At 41.6% G+C, this 16941-nt stretch overlaps 1 protein-coding gene across 1 annotated transcript in view; it reads left to right on the top strand.

Annotated features, from left to right (window-relative positions):
- The window catches only part of CFTR (CF transmembrane conductance regulator), a 229417-nt gene extending 223831 nt beyond the window's left edge, over window positions 1-5586 (top strand). Inside the window, exon 27 of the mRNA XM_073651905.1 lies at window positions 1553-5586. Coding sequence (XP_073508006.1) covers window positions 1553-1759 — 207 coding nt within the window. The 3' untranslated portion in view covers window positions 1760-5586. The remainder of the gene's footprint in view (window positions 1-1552) is intronic.
- Window positions 5587-16941: the final 11355 nt, after the last annotated feature.

Raw genomic sequence — 16941 nt, 5'->3', positions numbered from 1 at the left:
GTTATTTAATCCAAAGAGTCTGCAACCAAATATTAAGTTGAGGGTGCCAACAATTTTCTCTGGCCCATTTTGGGGGTTTCGTGTTAAGTTTTGTCCAATTTACCTTTTTTCCTCAGCTTTTGTTTGTGTTGTTCCAATACACACAAAGGAAATAAACATGTGTATAACAAAATGTGTAATTGCAATAATTTTCTGGGAGAAATACTTCATTTTCTGGAATAATTTCAAGGGTGCCAACACTTTCGGCCATGACTGTATATAAACACATCAATTTTATAGACAATTTCTGGTTCTTATGATTATTTAATTGTTAACATGGGCATTTCAATCTGTTGAAGTGGGAGTGGACAGCAGGAATCTGACTTACTGAGGACTTATGTCTTCTGACCTGTCTAATTTAGTAGATGCTTGCATTAACCATGAAATAACAACATTGAAGTATCTTTTCTCATAACTCTACATTTTGCCATTCCTCCTAAATATTAATAAATTGACAGCTGCAGGCGTGTTCCTACATATTCTAAAATTGCCCAATTAGTGTTGACTGTATCAGACTGTGTAGGTCAGGGGTCCCCAACCTGTGGCCCAGAAGCCACATGGCGCTCGCTGGCCCATGTTGTGTGGCTCGCGCCTGTCCACCAGCTTGGTGTGTTAGCACCAGGTTTAGCAAACAATTATGAAGAGAAACTGCTCAGATGCTGACATATGTGCGTAGCCGTGCACAGAAGAGCAGTCCTGGATGCGTGTATACTGGTGGGGATGGGAGGGTAGGATGATACTGCCAGTTAGAGAGGTTCTTGAAGCTGGGTGTGATAGTATGGTGAATGTGCTTTCTGTAGGGAAGCTTTGGCAGCCATCATATTGGTACTGTGGGATTCTTGGTGTCACTATGGTATAAGTGAGAGGGATCCCGCTGAATGTGTATTTCAAAGTAAGAAAAGTTGGGGACAACTCTTGTATCGACACACCTTTTTGACTAGTGCAATGGCAACATCCAGTTGTCAATTGTTTCATAAATATTCTACAGCAATTACAGAGGAAAGGCAGAACACAGAGTAATAAGGAGTGATACTCCAGAACCTTTATATCATGGAGAATACAACAGTAAACTAAAAATAGAACAATTAACTACTGCTATTAAATGAAAGGAACAAACATAATAATAATAATGGGGAAAGACCATTAGAGTACGGCTACATGGTGACATTAACCACATTTTCGTGAGGCCAAAGATCTCTAGGTGCTGCTCCTACATCACAGCGCAATACAAGTCAATGTGGTTGGATTTTGACTCTGAGGGTACAGCAACCGTGACAAATAAGTCACAAAAAAATCGGATGCGGTTTGACTTTTTGTGACTTGCTTGTTGCAGTCACAATTATCTTCAGGGTTGCAGTGTGACCACATTGACTAGTATTGATGTGATGTACCTGTGACACCTAGCAATCTTTGGCCGTGAAACATGTCGCAGCCAAAGTCGCCATGTAGCCCCACCATCATCAGAATATTTCTTCAAGTGTTTAAAAAATGTCTCCAAATCCTTTTATTTTAGGTGATAGAAGAAAATACAGTGCGACAATATGATTCCATACAGAAACTCATGAATGAGAAGAGTTTCTTCAAACAGGCGATGAGTCACTCTGATCGCTTGAAACTGTTTCCCTTACACCGGCGGAACTCCAGTAAGAGAAAGTCCAGACCCAAAATCACTGCCCTACAAGAAGAAACAGAAGAAGAGGTGCAAGAGACAAGATTGTGATCAGGCACAATGCCAAATCTCTCCAACAACATTTATCTTTCTGTCTAGACATACCAGGTGCCAAGAAGAACAGAAAATGTAATACTTCATAGCATTCGTTAAATCATAGCTTGGAGAGACTTTCCTTATGAGCATTCGAAATTCACTTGCTCGGAAGTAATTGTAGTCTGTTGCTTTGAAGAAGCTGAGGAAATTTTGAGAAAGCAGAGGTATATTCCATGTTCTTATTTCAAGTAATTTACAGTGAAATCTCTTCGAGGCTATCAGCCAGGATTTCATTGAAAAGTGGTCTTCTGGTGAAAGGTCATCTTGTCAAAGAAGAAGATGGTTGATATTTCCGAGCATATAGTGAAACTGACAATCTGTCACAGAAAATCTGGCCTGGAGAAGGGGGTGGTCTTCTCATAGAGGTAGTCTTTATGGGAGTTTCACTTTAATAGTCATGCTTGGTGCTTACTACATTCTGGTAAACTTGTACACAGCATTACAGTCACCTACACCAAGGTCAGAAGTTAGAACAGTTCACATACAGTACTGTATGTTCACTATCTATTGTACAATAAGTAAGTTGTTACTTTCCGTGGCACTTATACTGACTAGCAGCAGCTGGTAGGATATGAGATATTTTTTGGTTTTGTACTTACTATGTATTTTCTCTTTTTGAATATTTACCCCTTAGAAAAGAGAAATAAATTATCATGAAGTTTTCACAGAAATATTGCTTCAGGTTTCACTTTTGAATTATTGAATAACATTGTGGTCTTTTTTTCACTTTTTACTGCCATATTTTCGTAGCTTTGTAGATATTTTAATATTTTTGTAGAATATTTTTAGCATTTTTTAGATCATTATATTCAAGAGTATCAAATGCCAATATTGGATGTATATGCCTAGAAGATAATACAATAGCATTTCATTAGCACCATCAATTTAACTTTTATTTTTTATTTCAGGTAGCACAGATTTGAAACTACTTATTTCCTATATAAAAAAGAAAACTAGAAATTCATTGTATGTAATACTCTCAGCATATTGTAGCTGAAAATCTAACATTTCTAGTTCCATTAGAGACATATATTTATAGGCTGTTTTTAAAGTAATTTGATAGGAAGTGAGGGAAGGCATTAAACATTGAATAATAATCAGAGCCACTAATGTTACCACTACTGAAAAGAGTACAGAATATGAAACACTGACAGTAGAACGTAGTGAAAAAGCTGTAATATTGCAGTTAAGTACATACTCTGTTGGAGGCCATTATTTTCACTCACTTCTTTGTTCCTGAAGCTTTTTCATTACCTTATGCGGATTTTTTAAGTGGGAGAATAGTATGTAGGTGAATAAAAATCTGACTAATAAGGATATGCTCACTCTGTGTATTTTTCCACCATTTTTTGAGTGGGTCCTGTAAATAAAAGTCAGAAAAAGTTCTAACAAAATGACCAAAAGAATTGTTTAAATAATTTGTATAGGAAAACGACTTGCTGTTTATATGTTTAGATTTTTGAACATTTTTAAAAGTTCAGACCTTCAAAGACACCAAGCATCTAAAAGAAATAACATGTACTGGTGGTTTCTGCTGAGAGGATGCTCAATACTTTACACTAGAAGTCAATAGGAGGGCTAATAAAATGGTAAGAAGATGTGTCACTGTCTTTACCTCCAAAAATGCTGGCATCCATTCTTTAATGGATTAAAACTAAAATGCCCAGAAAATACCTGTGTTAGTAAATGATCAAATTCCTAATAATTGTTCTTTTAGAACTCTACGCTATGCTTTTTCTTTGTTATTTCATTTAGAAGGTGATCTCATAATGAAAGAGAGGTCCTAGGAACACTTGGTCACAATAATCGTGCAGTGTAAATGGACCTTTAATCAGTCCCTGCTGATGTTAGTTTCAGGAAATAGAGAGATAGCTAAAATAACTTAAAGGGTTTGTCCACTACTTGGACAACTTCTTCGTTATCTAAATGTTTGGCCCAGATAAAATAAAAAAGCCAATACTCACCTCCCATGCCAGCGCCGTTCCCGTGGTGGTAGCACTCACTCTCCCCGGGGCTCCTGTGCGGTTGTGACACGTGACCCCAGGGCCCAATCAGCGCTGGCATCACTGTCTCCGCCTTCAGACAAAGAGAACATAAAGAGGAAGTCCGCGCTGCAGATGATCTCTGACTTCTTCTTCATGTTCAATTTGACAGGAGGTGGGGACAGTGACGCCAGCGCTGATTGGGCACCGGGGCCACGTGTCACAACAACTGCACAGGAGCCCTGGAGAGAGCGAGTGCTGACACCGCGGGAACGGAGGCGGCAGGGGAGGGGAGTATAGGCTATATTATTTTATTGAGGCCAAGTGTGGGGTATGACAAGGAGTTGTCCAAGTAGTAACAACTTCTTTAAGTTGCTTATCCAGGTTGGATATGAGCTGTTTGTGTGTATGCAGATGGTACTTCTAATTACTAAAGTCCTGTGATCACAGGAGCATCTGCTAACCAGCATTATGTAGATGTGCAATGTAAGGGAAGAGGGGAGCAGTCTCTATTATTATGCAGGCAGACAGGTTTGGGTAAAAAACGCCAGTGATGAGGCTGCAGCTCATTGTAGTTGTGACTTGGCAGATACTGGTCATTTTCGGTGAGTGAATGGGGCAGAAGGTATTGTAGATCTAAGGGCACTGTGACATTTTTATTTTTCACTGTTGTTATGCTTTAAAAAGCATTTTTATTCTTTTGAATCTTGCACTATGCTTGTAAAACCAAACAGCATGCAGATCCTAGTGGAAGCAATAGGCAGATAAGAGTTTTTTGGTTGTGTGTGGAACAAGGGGGACATTTATGCTTTAATGTATGAATTTCAAAGCTGTTTCCGGTGAAGAAACGATCCAAATCATTTATAGGCACACTTTAGGTCAACCATTAGGAGGTTGCCTGCAACCTTCAAGTGTTAACAATCCTTGTAATGTTGATAGTCTACTATCACAGTCACTTTCCCTCTAATGCAGCATGCTCTTTCCTCATGACTTATAAACATTTCACAAATCAAAATAGATAAAATATATATATGCCACACATATTCCCTCTAAGATAAGGAATACATGTGATCAGTTATTATGTGTTCCTAGGCCTATCAATAAAACCCAACCATACAACAATAGATGTTCTAGTGAGTGCATGTGACATCTAACATACAATAACAATTCTCTACTAGCATTAGATAAATTGAAATAGTTTTAGAAGTTTTAATAATATAGACTGCAAAAAATAATTTTTTAACATTGCTTATGCTTATTTATTTTTAACAGGCAATTGCACTTTGTAAATTACAAATATGCAAAAGTTCACACTATAAATATATATATAAATATATATGTATATATACATTTATATATATTGTTTTATATATATATATACTACAGTTTTGCAGTTTGCAATACATTTTCTCTACGATTGAGTATTTATTTCATTTTTAAAAATGTTTCTTAATATATTTAAGTGATTCAATAGTGCACTATGTCAAATAATATATTTCTGTATAAGTAAAATGTGTTCTATTCAAATTATGCTATGATTTAGCACAATTTTATGTTTTGTGTATTTTTCTTCATTTATATTGGAATTAAACACTTTAATTTTAATTAGATAGCACAATTGATAGTATTACAATTGTAACTACTGCCAAATTACTCTTCAGTTTGCCAATTATGGAAATATATGAGATATATATGATATATTCAGTCAACACACTGCCTATAAAGATTGTTATTTTAGATGTATATTTGATATTTATGGACATTTCAAAGCATTGTGTTAATAAAGAGACATTTACTTTGTGTACCCGTGTAATGATTGCCTTTGTAGTAGTTGTCCTTCAATTTTGAAGTTAGAACACAATTTTAGTAGTTATAGAAAATTATGAAGTTCAGAAACAGAAAGGAATATATCACTTGTTCGGTTTACTTTCAGAACACATACAGGTGCTTCTCACAAAATTAGAATATCATCAAAAAGTTAACTTATTTCAGTTATTCAATACAAAAAGAGAAACTCATATATTATATAGAGTCATTACAAACAGAGTGATCTATTTCAAATGTTTATTTCTGTTAATGTTGAGGATTATGGCTTACAGCCAATGAAAACACAAAAGTCATTATCTCAGTAAATTAGAATACTTTATAACAACAGCTTGAAAAATGTTTTTAAAATCCGAAATGTTGGCCTACTAAAATGTATGTTCAGTAAGTGCACTCAATACTTGGTCGGGGCTTCTTTTGCATCAATTACTGCATCAATGCGGCGTGGCATGGAGACGATCAGCCTGTGGCGCTGCTGAGGTGTTATGGAAGCCCAGGTTGCTTTGATAGCAGCCTTTAGCTCGTCTGCATTGTTGGGTCTGGTGTCTCTCCTCTTCCTCTTGACAATACCCCATAGATACTCTTTAAGGGGTTAAAGGGAATGTGTCACCCCCTGGGCGATATCAGACCTCTACTATGTGCATACAAGTAATAGAAAAGTAAATCTATACATAACTGTATGGCCCATAGTAGAGGTTTGATTGCAGAGGAATGTGTTTTATAAATTCCATTATGCACAGGCTTGGCTTCCTCTGGACGCCAAGAAATCACCGCCTATCTGTTTATTATTCCCCGAAGTCCCCACTTATATGCTTAGTTATCATATTCCCCCCTCCCCTGCACGTCACAGGGCCACTGTTCTCCCAGACTTCGCAGGTATGCGCAAAGCCCCGCTCACACACAGCGCGCTTTGTTTCATCCCGGCCCAGTCTCTCCGTGCACTGCGCTGCAGGGTTCTATTGCGCAAGCGCCGGGGAGTCGATGTCACTTCCTGGAGCCTGAACAATAGAACCCTGCGGCGCAGTGCACGGAGAGACTGGGCCGGGATGAAACAAAGAGCGCTGTGTGTGAGCGGCGGTTTGCACATGCCTGTAAACTCAGGGAGAACAGTGCACGTCACAGGGCCCTGTGACATGCAGGGGAGGGAGGAATATGATAACTAAACACATAGGCGGGGATTTCTTGGCATCCGGGGGACGCCAAACCTGTGCAAAACGGAGTTTATAAAAACACATTTCTCTGCAATTAAACCTGTACTATGGGCCATACAGGTATGTATAGATTTATGTTTCTATAACCTGTATGCCCATAGTAGAGGTCTGATATCTCCCAGGGGGTGACAGATTCCCTTTAAGGTCAGGCGAGTTTGCTGACCAATCAGCTTTTTAATCAGTTTTTAAACCAGGTATTGGTACTTTTGGCAGTGTGGACAGGTGCCAAGTCCTGCTGGAGAATGAAATTTCCATCTCCAAAAAAGCTTGTCGGCAGAGGGAAGCATGAAGTGCTCTAAAATTTCCTGGTAGACAGCTGCGCTGACTTTGATCTTGATAAAACACAGTGGACCTACACCAGCAGATGACATGGCTCCCCAAACCATCACTGATTGTGGAAACTTCACACTAGACCTCAAGCAGCTTGGATTGTGTGCCTCTCCACTCTTCCTCCAGACTGTGGGACCTTGATTTCCAAATGAAATGCAAAATTTACTTTCATCTGAAAGCAACACCTTGGACAGCAACAGTCCAGGTCTTTTTCTCCTTGGCCCAGGTAAGACACTTCTGTGTATTGCTCATGAGTGGCTGACACAAGGAATGCGACACTTGTAGCCCATGTCCTGGATACGTGTGTGTGTGGTTGACTCCAGCAGCAGTCCACTCCATGTGAATCTCCCCCAAATTTTTGAATGGCCTTTTCCTAACAATCCTTTCAAGGCTGCGGTTATCCCGGTTGCTTGTGCACCTTTTTCTACCACACTTTTTCCTTCCACTAAACTTTCCATTAATATGCTTGGATACAGCACTCTGTGAACAGCCAGCTTCTTTAGCAATGACCTTTTGTAGCTTACCCTCCTTGTGGAGTGTGTCAATGACTGCCTTCTGGACATCTGTCAAGTCAGCAGTCTTCCCCATGATTGTGGAGCCTACTGAAACAGACTAAGAGACCTTTTTAAACGCGTAGGAAGCCTTTGCAGGTGCTTTTTGTTAATTATTCTAATTTACTGAGATAATGACTTTTGTGTTTTCATTGGCTGTAAGCCATAATCATCAACATTAACAGAAATAAACACTTGAAATAGATCACTCTGTTTGTAATGACTCTACATGAGTTTCACTTTTTGGATTAAAGAACTGAAATAAATTAACTTTTTGATGATATTCTAATTTTGTAAGAAGCACCTGCATAGAAAATGACTAGAAGACATTTTGTTCATTTTGCTCAAAGCAACCAAGGTTTAGGTTTAAGAGGCCTTTAATGTATTACATTCATTACAGTTAAAGGGATTTTTAAGGTTTTCAAGGAATAGTGTTTTTGCCCCATTGACCAGTGCTTGGTTATACTAATAAAAAAGCTGGGTTCAGTGGCAAGTCTCACCGCCACTATGACTATTATTAAACCCCTTTATGACCGTAGCATTTTCCGTTTTTGCGTTTTCGTTTTTTGCTCCCCTTATTCCCAGAGCCATAACTTTTTTATTTTTCAGTCAATATGGCTATGTGAGGGCTTATTTTTTGCGGAATAACTTGTACTTTTGAACGGCATCACTGTTTTTACCATATCGTGTACTGGAAAACGGGAAAGAAATTCCAAGTGCGGTGAGATTGCAAAAAAGTGCAATTCCACAGTTCTTTTTTATTTTTGTTTTTTTACCACATTCACTGGATGCTAAAACTGACCTGCCATCATTATTATTCTCCAGGTCATTACAAGTTCGTAGATACCAAGCATGTATAGGTTCTTTTTTATTTAAGTGGTGAAATGAAAAATCCAAAGTTTGCTAAAAAAAATGTAAAAAAAAAGCACCATTTTCCGAGACCTGTAGCGTCTCCATTTTTCATGATCTGGGGCCGAGTGAGGGCTTATTTTTTGCTCGCCGGGCTGACGTTTTTATTGATACCGTTTTGGGATAGACACAATGTTTTGATCGCCCATTATTGCATTTTATTGTAATGTTGCGGCGACCAAAAAAAAGTAATTCTGGCGTTCAGAATTTTTTCCTCGTTACGCCGTTTACCGATTGGATTAATTCTTTTTTTATATTGATAGATCGGGTGATTCTGAACTCGGCGATACCAAATTTGTGTATGTGTGGGTTGTTTTTTTACTGTTTTATTTTGAATGGGGCGAAAGGGGGGTGATTTAAACTTTTATATTTTTTTATATTTTTAAAAACATTTTTTTTACACTTTTTGCATGCTTGAATAGTCTTTATGGGAGACTAGAAGCAGCACTTGTCTGATCTTCTGTACTATACAGAGGCGCCTGTGTGTAGCAGATTTGCTCACTTGCTATGAGCGCCAGCCGCTGGGCGGCGCTCATAGCAATCTGGCAGTGACAACCACAGGGGTCTCCTGCAGACCCTGGGTTGTCATGCCGACCCATCGGCGGCCCGCGATCATGTGACAGGTTGCCGATGGGCAGGGCCTATGACGCGCTTCCCGGAAACGCAAGTTAAATGCCGCTGTCAGAGATTGACAGCGGCATTTAACTAGTTAACAGTCGTAGGTGGATAGCAATTCCACTCGCAGCTGTTGGGGGCACATGTCACTGTATAGATCAGCTGACATGTGCCCAGAAAGGTGTGGGCTCAGCGCCGGAGCCCGCACCAAGCAGGGGGATCTGACGAGGGGCGTACTATTAAACTCCACATCAGAAAGGGGTTAAAGGCTGCAGCAGTGATGTCCTCACTACAACGATTGCTGCCAGTCACTAACTTATCACCTTTTTGTCTCTCAAGGGAGAGTGAGTAAAAGCTCTTTTATTAGTTTAATCAAGTAGTGGCCGATGGGGTGAAAAAAATATTCCCAGAAAACTACTTTAAGGGTGTATGTTTTTTGTCTTTACCAAGCGAATTCTGTATGAAAACTCGCCTGAAAAAACATAAAAAAAAATTGTACAACGAATGCACATGTAACCATTCAATTCAAAATGTTTAAATGTTTTGCTGCGCCTATGTTTTGTCTTTTGTCATTTCTTTTAACCGCTTCTTGACTTGGAAAGCTGTGAAGTAGTTAAAAGAAGTAGCATGTTCATTCTTTGGGAGGCTTGGAAGCCGCTTGCTATTTAAAGGGAATGTGTTTGCAGGATTTCACCCACCAAAACTATTATAATATATGGAGGTCTATGGGGAGTGCAGTATACTATATGGAGGACTATGTGGAGCGCAGTATACTATATGGAGAACTGTGGGGAGTGCAGTATACTATATGGATGACTATGGGAAGTGCATTATACTATGGGAAGTGCAGTATACTATATGGAGGACTATGAAGAGTGCATTATACTATATGGAGTACTATGAGTAGTGCATTATACTATATGGAGGACTATGGGGAGTGCATTATACTATATGGAGGACTATGAAGAGTGCATTATACTATATGGAGGACTATGGGGAGTGCAGTATACTATTTGGACTATGAGGAGTGCAGTATACTATATGGAGTACTATGAGTAGTGCATTATACTATATGGAGGACTATGGGAAGTGCATTATACTATATGGAGTACTATGAGTAGTGCATTATACTATATGGAGGACTATGGGGAGTGCATTATACTATATGGAGGACTATGAAGAGTGCATTATACTATATGGAGGACTATGGGGAGTGCAGTATACTATATGGACTATGGGGAGTGCAGTATACTATATGGACTATGGGGAGTGCAGTATACTATATGGAGGACTATGGGAAGTGCATTATACTATGGGAAGTGCAGTATACTATATGGAGTTATGTTTGCTTTTATGGATATGTCATAATGGGAAAACACATTTTTAGTGATCATGTCCACCAAAAATATCATCACACTTGTACAGGGATTTATGAATGCACATTAAATCCTTAATAAGACAAAGTTCCTCTTTAGCCCCTTTACGACCTTTGACGTATAGGTACGTCATAGGTCGCCTCCTCCTGTTTGATGCGGGCTCCGGCGATGAGCCTACATCTTTTCCAGCACGTGACAGCTGATTTCATCAGCTGACATGTGCCCCTAACAGCCACAGGTGGAATAGCGATTCACCCGCTACTGTTAACCCTAGAACGCATGACCATAAAAATCTACACTTTCACATACCTGGGGCCTTTTAGGCCCGTGTGCAAATAACATGAAATAACTCAAACAAAAATGACAAACAACTATATACCTGAGGAATACCTAGAGTTTCAAAATTCTAACTAAAGTAATCTTGCAGAAAATAGAAAACAATTAACAGGGCAGGCCTGCGAGGCCCCAGGTATGCGTTCTAGGGTTAACATGTTAAATGCCGCTGTCAAATTCCGACAGCAGTATTTAACATGGCCGCGCCGGAGGTGCGTCACACGTGATGCCCATCGGCGCCCCTGTCACGTGATCACAGGGCGGCGATGGGTTGGTGTGATAACCCGGGGTCTGCAGAAGACCCCTGTGGTTGTCACTGCCGTTCTGCTTTGAGAGATGTCCCGTGGCCGGCGCTCATAGCAGATGAGCATTTTTGTTACACATAGCAGGGCTGAAGCCCTATTATGTGCAGCACAGGCAATTGGATGATCGCTGCTTCTAGTCTCCCATGAAGACTCTTGAAGCCAGTAAAAAGTCCAAAAAAAAAAAAGTTATTAAAAAAATATAAAAGTTCAAACCCCCCTTTTGCCAAATTCAAAATAAAACAATAAAAAAATAAAAAACACACACTTAGTATCACCGTGTTCAGACTCGCCCGATCTATCAATATAAAAAGTTTTATGGGCACCACATAGTCCTCCATACAGTATTATGGGCCCCATATAATGCTCCATACAGGATACTGGCCCCCATATAACGCTCCATGCAGAATACTGGCCCCATATAATGCTCCATGCAGAATACTGGCCCCATATAATGCTCCATACAGAATACTGCTCCCCATAAAATGCTCCATACAGAATACTGGCCCCCATATAATGCCCCATGCAGGCTGTGCCCGCATATAATGCCCCATGCAGGCTGAGCCCCCATATAATGCCCCATTTAGGCTGTGCCCCCATATAATACCCCATGCAAGCTGTGCCCCCATATAATGCCTCCTGCTGGGCCCCCATATAATTCCCCATGCAGGTGCCCCCATATAATGCCTCCTGCCGTGCCCCCAAATAATGTTCCATGCAGATGCCCCCATATAATGCCTCCTGCTGGGCCCCCATATAATGCCCCATGCCTCCATACATAAAAAAAAATAAGAAAATAAAATACTCACCTCACTCCTCACCTGCTGCTGCTGCTCCGGACTCCTCACTCTCCTTCCAGCTCTGCACTGTGACTGCTCAGGAGAGAGCGCAGTGTAAAGACGTCACTGCGCCCTCTGACCTGAGACGTCACATTGCAGCAGCTGCGGAAGAGACAGGACCTGCTGGGGGAGAGGTAAGTATTGTGCCGGCGGCTGCCGGGGTCCTGAGCAAGCCGGGGGAGGGGGAAAGTTGGCGGGCGCAGGCAGTGGCACCGCTTTCCTCCGCTCACGGGTCCCATAGCGCGCCGGGTGCCCGACGGCGATTGGGCTCCCCCACCTGCTCAGGGCCTCGGCACTTGCCCGGGTGCGCCAGGTGCTGACGCCGGGCCTGCTTGAGATACTATATTTTATGTGAAATTCCACCTTTTGTAAAACATCAACACAATGATTTTCCTTTAGTAAGCAGGCAGGATTACAGCAGCGTAAAGTAAACCTCATTATTAGCATACAGCCATAGCAAACACTGTGACAGTCATTCCTTCACTTATGAGAGGTCACACAGGGATTACCTAAACTTGATTTTCAGGAGAGGCCTTAAATTGAAGGCCAGGTTCCAGGCACGTACATTATTGCAATGCACAAAGAATGTTCTTTGTTCAAAGCTTCAACTTAAAACCAAATATAAGGTCAGAATAAACAGAAAAAATGAGGACTGGTGTTTGTGATATCTGTCACACTAGTAGTGTAATACAGGAATAAAAAGGTCTTCTATGGAGGATGCCATGAGCAAGGAATGCAAGCTGAATAATGATGTAGTAACAACAACCTAAATAAATAAAAAGCAGGAACAACCTTGGGGAAAAATGCTGCAGATTTTACCTTATAGATTTGCATAGGTAAATCCACAGAAAGATACAGTAGTAGGCAAGTGGATTTTACAAACCTTATCTGTTACAAAGGCTTTTCCTGTCTCAACTATAACTTTATTCTAAATCTCTTTGTCTATGCACAATAGACATCCTCTTTAGAACTGCTGGGTCTTTTGTCCTAAACGGAGCTATTGCATGTTAATTAAGTTGGTTCACTATCCAGCTATATTTAATTTCCTCTTGTCCAACTGCTAGTCTGTGAGATAGAGGAGGAGGGTGAATGTCCCTGCATTTAATATTTTCTATGACAGTTACGTAAATGTATAATTGAGGCTTTTGCTGTTCTAACATTATATGTAAGCGATCTTCCATGTGCGAATTTAGATTGAGAAGAATGGCTTCCATGGATGTCCACAAGGACGGCTTGGAGGTGGGTTGCCAATATATAAGTGAAGATTTGGAAATCTGCATTTAAAAGAGAAATGGGTTTATATTAGTGATAATCGAGCACTAAAAGGCTCGAGTTCTCGGTACTCGAATGGAGCAGGTCAGACATTCGGATGGTCTCAACTCGAGTACCAAGTATAACGGAAGTCAATGGGAAACTCAAGAATTTTTCCGGAAGACCCTAACCGGAGGGTTGGGGATGCAAGAAAATTGCTGAAATGGTTGGAAACAGAGCTCAAATGGAATGGGAACAGCATGGGGAAGATGCCTGGACGCAGCTTTAACTTCCAGGTCGCTGCTGGGAACAATGTTTTCAGAGTATTACTCCACTTTTACAGCATTACAATAAAACATACAAAAAGATAAAATAGATTTTACAGAAAAAATGTTCGAAAATATTCTTTCCTGTATAATGACTTGAATAAAAAAAAAACCTGCCTCCTCCGTCCCAGGCCATCTCTCATCGAATGTCCCTGTCGCCTATGACTACAGTAGATGACATAGTAGAGGGGGAAATAAAACTACACCCACCGTTAGTCACCGGTAAATGTAATTTTAACATTTTACTACCTTATCTGGGCATGTGGTGTGACATGGTTAGACACATCCTGTTTAATTTATGAAGGAGGGACTCTGAAACTCACAAAGCCTATGCGGACAATGCAAGAACTGCCAAAAATTAGTAAGAAGAGGGCCTCATACACATTCTGTTAAAATCTTTAGGTAGTGAGACTCTTAGCTCATAAAGCCTATGTACTAAGTGCAAGAGCTGCCAAAATTAGGAGTGACTGCAATACACCCTGGAAGATACAGAGGAGGGCCTCAGAAAACATTTTTTCTTCCATTTTTAAGGAATAGGACTCCTAGAATCATAAAGCCTATGCAATAAGTTCAAGGGCTGCCAAAAATTAGAAGGAGGGACTGCAATATACCCTTATTATTACCCAATATGCGCTGAGAAGATGAAATGAGGCTGGGTAGTATCAACCTGTGTACTTTCTTCCTCCATCTCCACTTGGTCTACATGCAAAGCTTCCTCTTTAATTGTGAGCAGCGAGCATTTGATTAGACATAGAAGTAAGGTGGTGAGGCTGATTATCATCGCCATTCGCCATCTTGGTTGATACCTCAATGTTTTGTAGAACCTCACAGATGTCAGACATCCAATGCCCACTTGTCGGATGTTATGTGCGGAGGCTAACCGGAATACCGACAGGCATGTTATTGCTGGTATTCAACTACTGTTCTTTGCTGCTCACAAAGCCTTGTGAACATGTGTAATGTAGAGTTCCAGTGCGTGGTGACAGCTATAGCTGACTTGCGAAAATGGACGCACACATGGCATACCTTCACAAGTAGCTCAGGCCAATCTGGGTACGTTTTCAGAAACTGCTGAACCACTAAGTTGAGCAGGTGAGCCAGGCATGGTATGTGTGCGAGCTTGCCAAGTTTCAGAGCCGCCACCAGGTTACGACCATTATCACACATGACTATGCCTGGTTGTAGGTTCAGAGGCAAGAGCCACAGATCTGTCTGGTCTGTTATACCTTTCCACAACTCTGCAGCGGTGTGCTGTTTGTCACCTAAATAAATTAGTTTCAGCAGAGCCTGTTGCTGCTTCACTGAGGCAGTGCTGCAGTGCTTCCAACTTGCAACTGATATGGACGACGTACTCTGAAATGACAATTTGGAGATGGAGGATGAGGAGTGAGTGCAAGAACTGGTGTAAGAAGTGGAGGAAACACTGATGAAAATAGGGCTCACAATCTTCTGCGTCAGTAGCACGTGTGCCATCCCGGGGTCTGACTCGGTCCCGGCCTCCACAAGGTTCACCCAGTGTGACGTCAGGGAAATGTAGTGTCCCTGGCCACAAGCACTTGTCCACATGTCGGGCCTTAAGTTGACCTTCCCAGTAACTGCGCTGGTCAGGGCATGGGTGATGTTATGGGACACGTGCTGGTGTAAGGTGGGGGTGGCACACCAGGAAAAATAGTGGTGGCTTGGGACGGAGTACCGAGAGACAGCCACAGCCATGAGGTTGCAGAAAGCCTCAGTGTCCACAAGTCAAAACGGCAACATTTCCAGGGCAAGCAGTGCCCGTTTAGTGTTTGGGCCTGTGGGTGGGTGGCTGGGTATTTGCATTTGCATTCCAAGGCCTGGGGTAGGGACAGGTGAAGGCTGCGCTGGGACAAAGAAATGGACATGGTTGCAGATGATGCTATGCATTGACAGGTGCAGTGCGGGAGGCATCAATGGCTGCAAGCATGTAGCACAAGAAAATAGGCAGTGGTGTCACCCGCAGACACTGAATTTGGATCAGGGCTTTCAGTCTAGCTAGTCGGGTGGTTTGATGACATGTGCCTGAGCATGTCGGTCGAGATCTTGGTATGGCACAGGTTGCAAATGACCATTCTTTTATCATCCTTTCTTTAAAAAAGCGCCAGACTGGGGAACACCTAACCCTTGGAACTTGCAGCGTGTGGGTGTTCTGGGGAGCAGTGGCCCGCCTTCTCCCTCTAGCCACCCCACTGCCTCTTTCTGCATATTGCAGTTCTGCGGATCCCTCTCCCTCTGCACTGCTGTCCTCGCTCTGTATGGCACCTTCCCAAGTTGGGTCAGTGACTTCATTGTCCACCACCTCATTTTCCACGTTCACACTCTTGTCCTCCTAAAAAATATTTACTTAACAACATCACTAGTTGGCAACTGAGTCTCATCATCTACCTCTTCAGACACTAATTGCCATTCCCCACCATCGTCTTCTTCTGATCGTGGCTGCTCAAATATTTGGGCATCATTACACACAATCTCATCATGTCCCTCTTGAAACATGCAGGCAAGAGGCCAGAATCAATAAATGGAAATGTAAAGAGCTCCTCAGAGTGGCTAAGTGTGGGATCAATTGTCTCCTGGAACTCATCATGGTGGGAGGAAGGAAGATCAAGGTGATGATTATGTGTTCCAGACTCTTGGCTAGTGAGACTGGACCGTGTGGAAGAAAGGGTGGTGCTGAGAAACATACTGAAAGCATTATCTTCCATCTAACCGACCACCTGTTCACACTGTTCTGGCTTCAAGACTGGTGGCCTTTGCCCCCTTGCAAAGTGGGACAGGAAGCTGGGTCTCATGGATGAGCTTGTCTGCTGTGCTCCCGTAGGAGGCACAGTTACACCTGGCCCACAGCCTCTGCACGCACCAGCATGTCCTTTTCCCCGTTCCTTACCGCACGCCTTGCACATTTTAAATTAGGTATATATGCCTGCAAACTTTCCAGTATTAATAGGGAAAAGAAAATATGCAGCCCTGAAAGCGACTTTTCTTTTTAGGTTGCAGCAGCAGTATACCTGTAAGGCAATAAACCCTGCCTATGTGCCTCTAATCCAAAACTATCCCTAGTCTACCAGCTATACCTACACAGAATGCAGGTTTTACTAGAGAAAGGACAGTATGTAGCCCTGAAAAGGACTTTTGGTTTAATGGTGCAGCAGCGGTATACAAGTACTGCAATAGTAAATAAACACTGCCTATATACCTGCTCTAATCTAAGCTCTCCCTCCTAGATCCACTCTCCCTGAACTGCATTCAGAGGAGAGTGTGCCGAGCATCGCG

The sequence above is a fragment of the Phyllobates terribilis genome, unplaced genomic scaffold, assembly GCF_046119375.1.
Source record: "Phyllobates terribilis strain yellow unplaced genomic scaffold, ASM4611937v1 Scaffold_11__3_contigs__length_659146591, whole genome shotgun sequence".
Taxonomy (NCBI): Eukaryota; Metazoa; Chordata; class Amphibia; order Anura; family Dendrobatidae; genus Phyllobates; species Phyllobates terribilis.
This window is presented reverse-complemented; position numbering and strand designations above follow the sequence as displayed.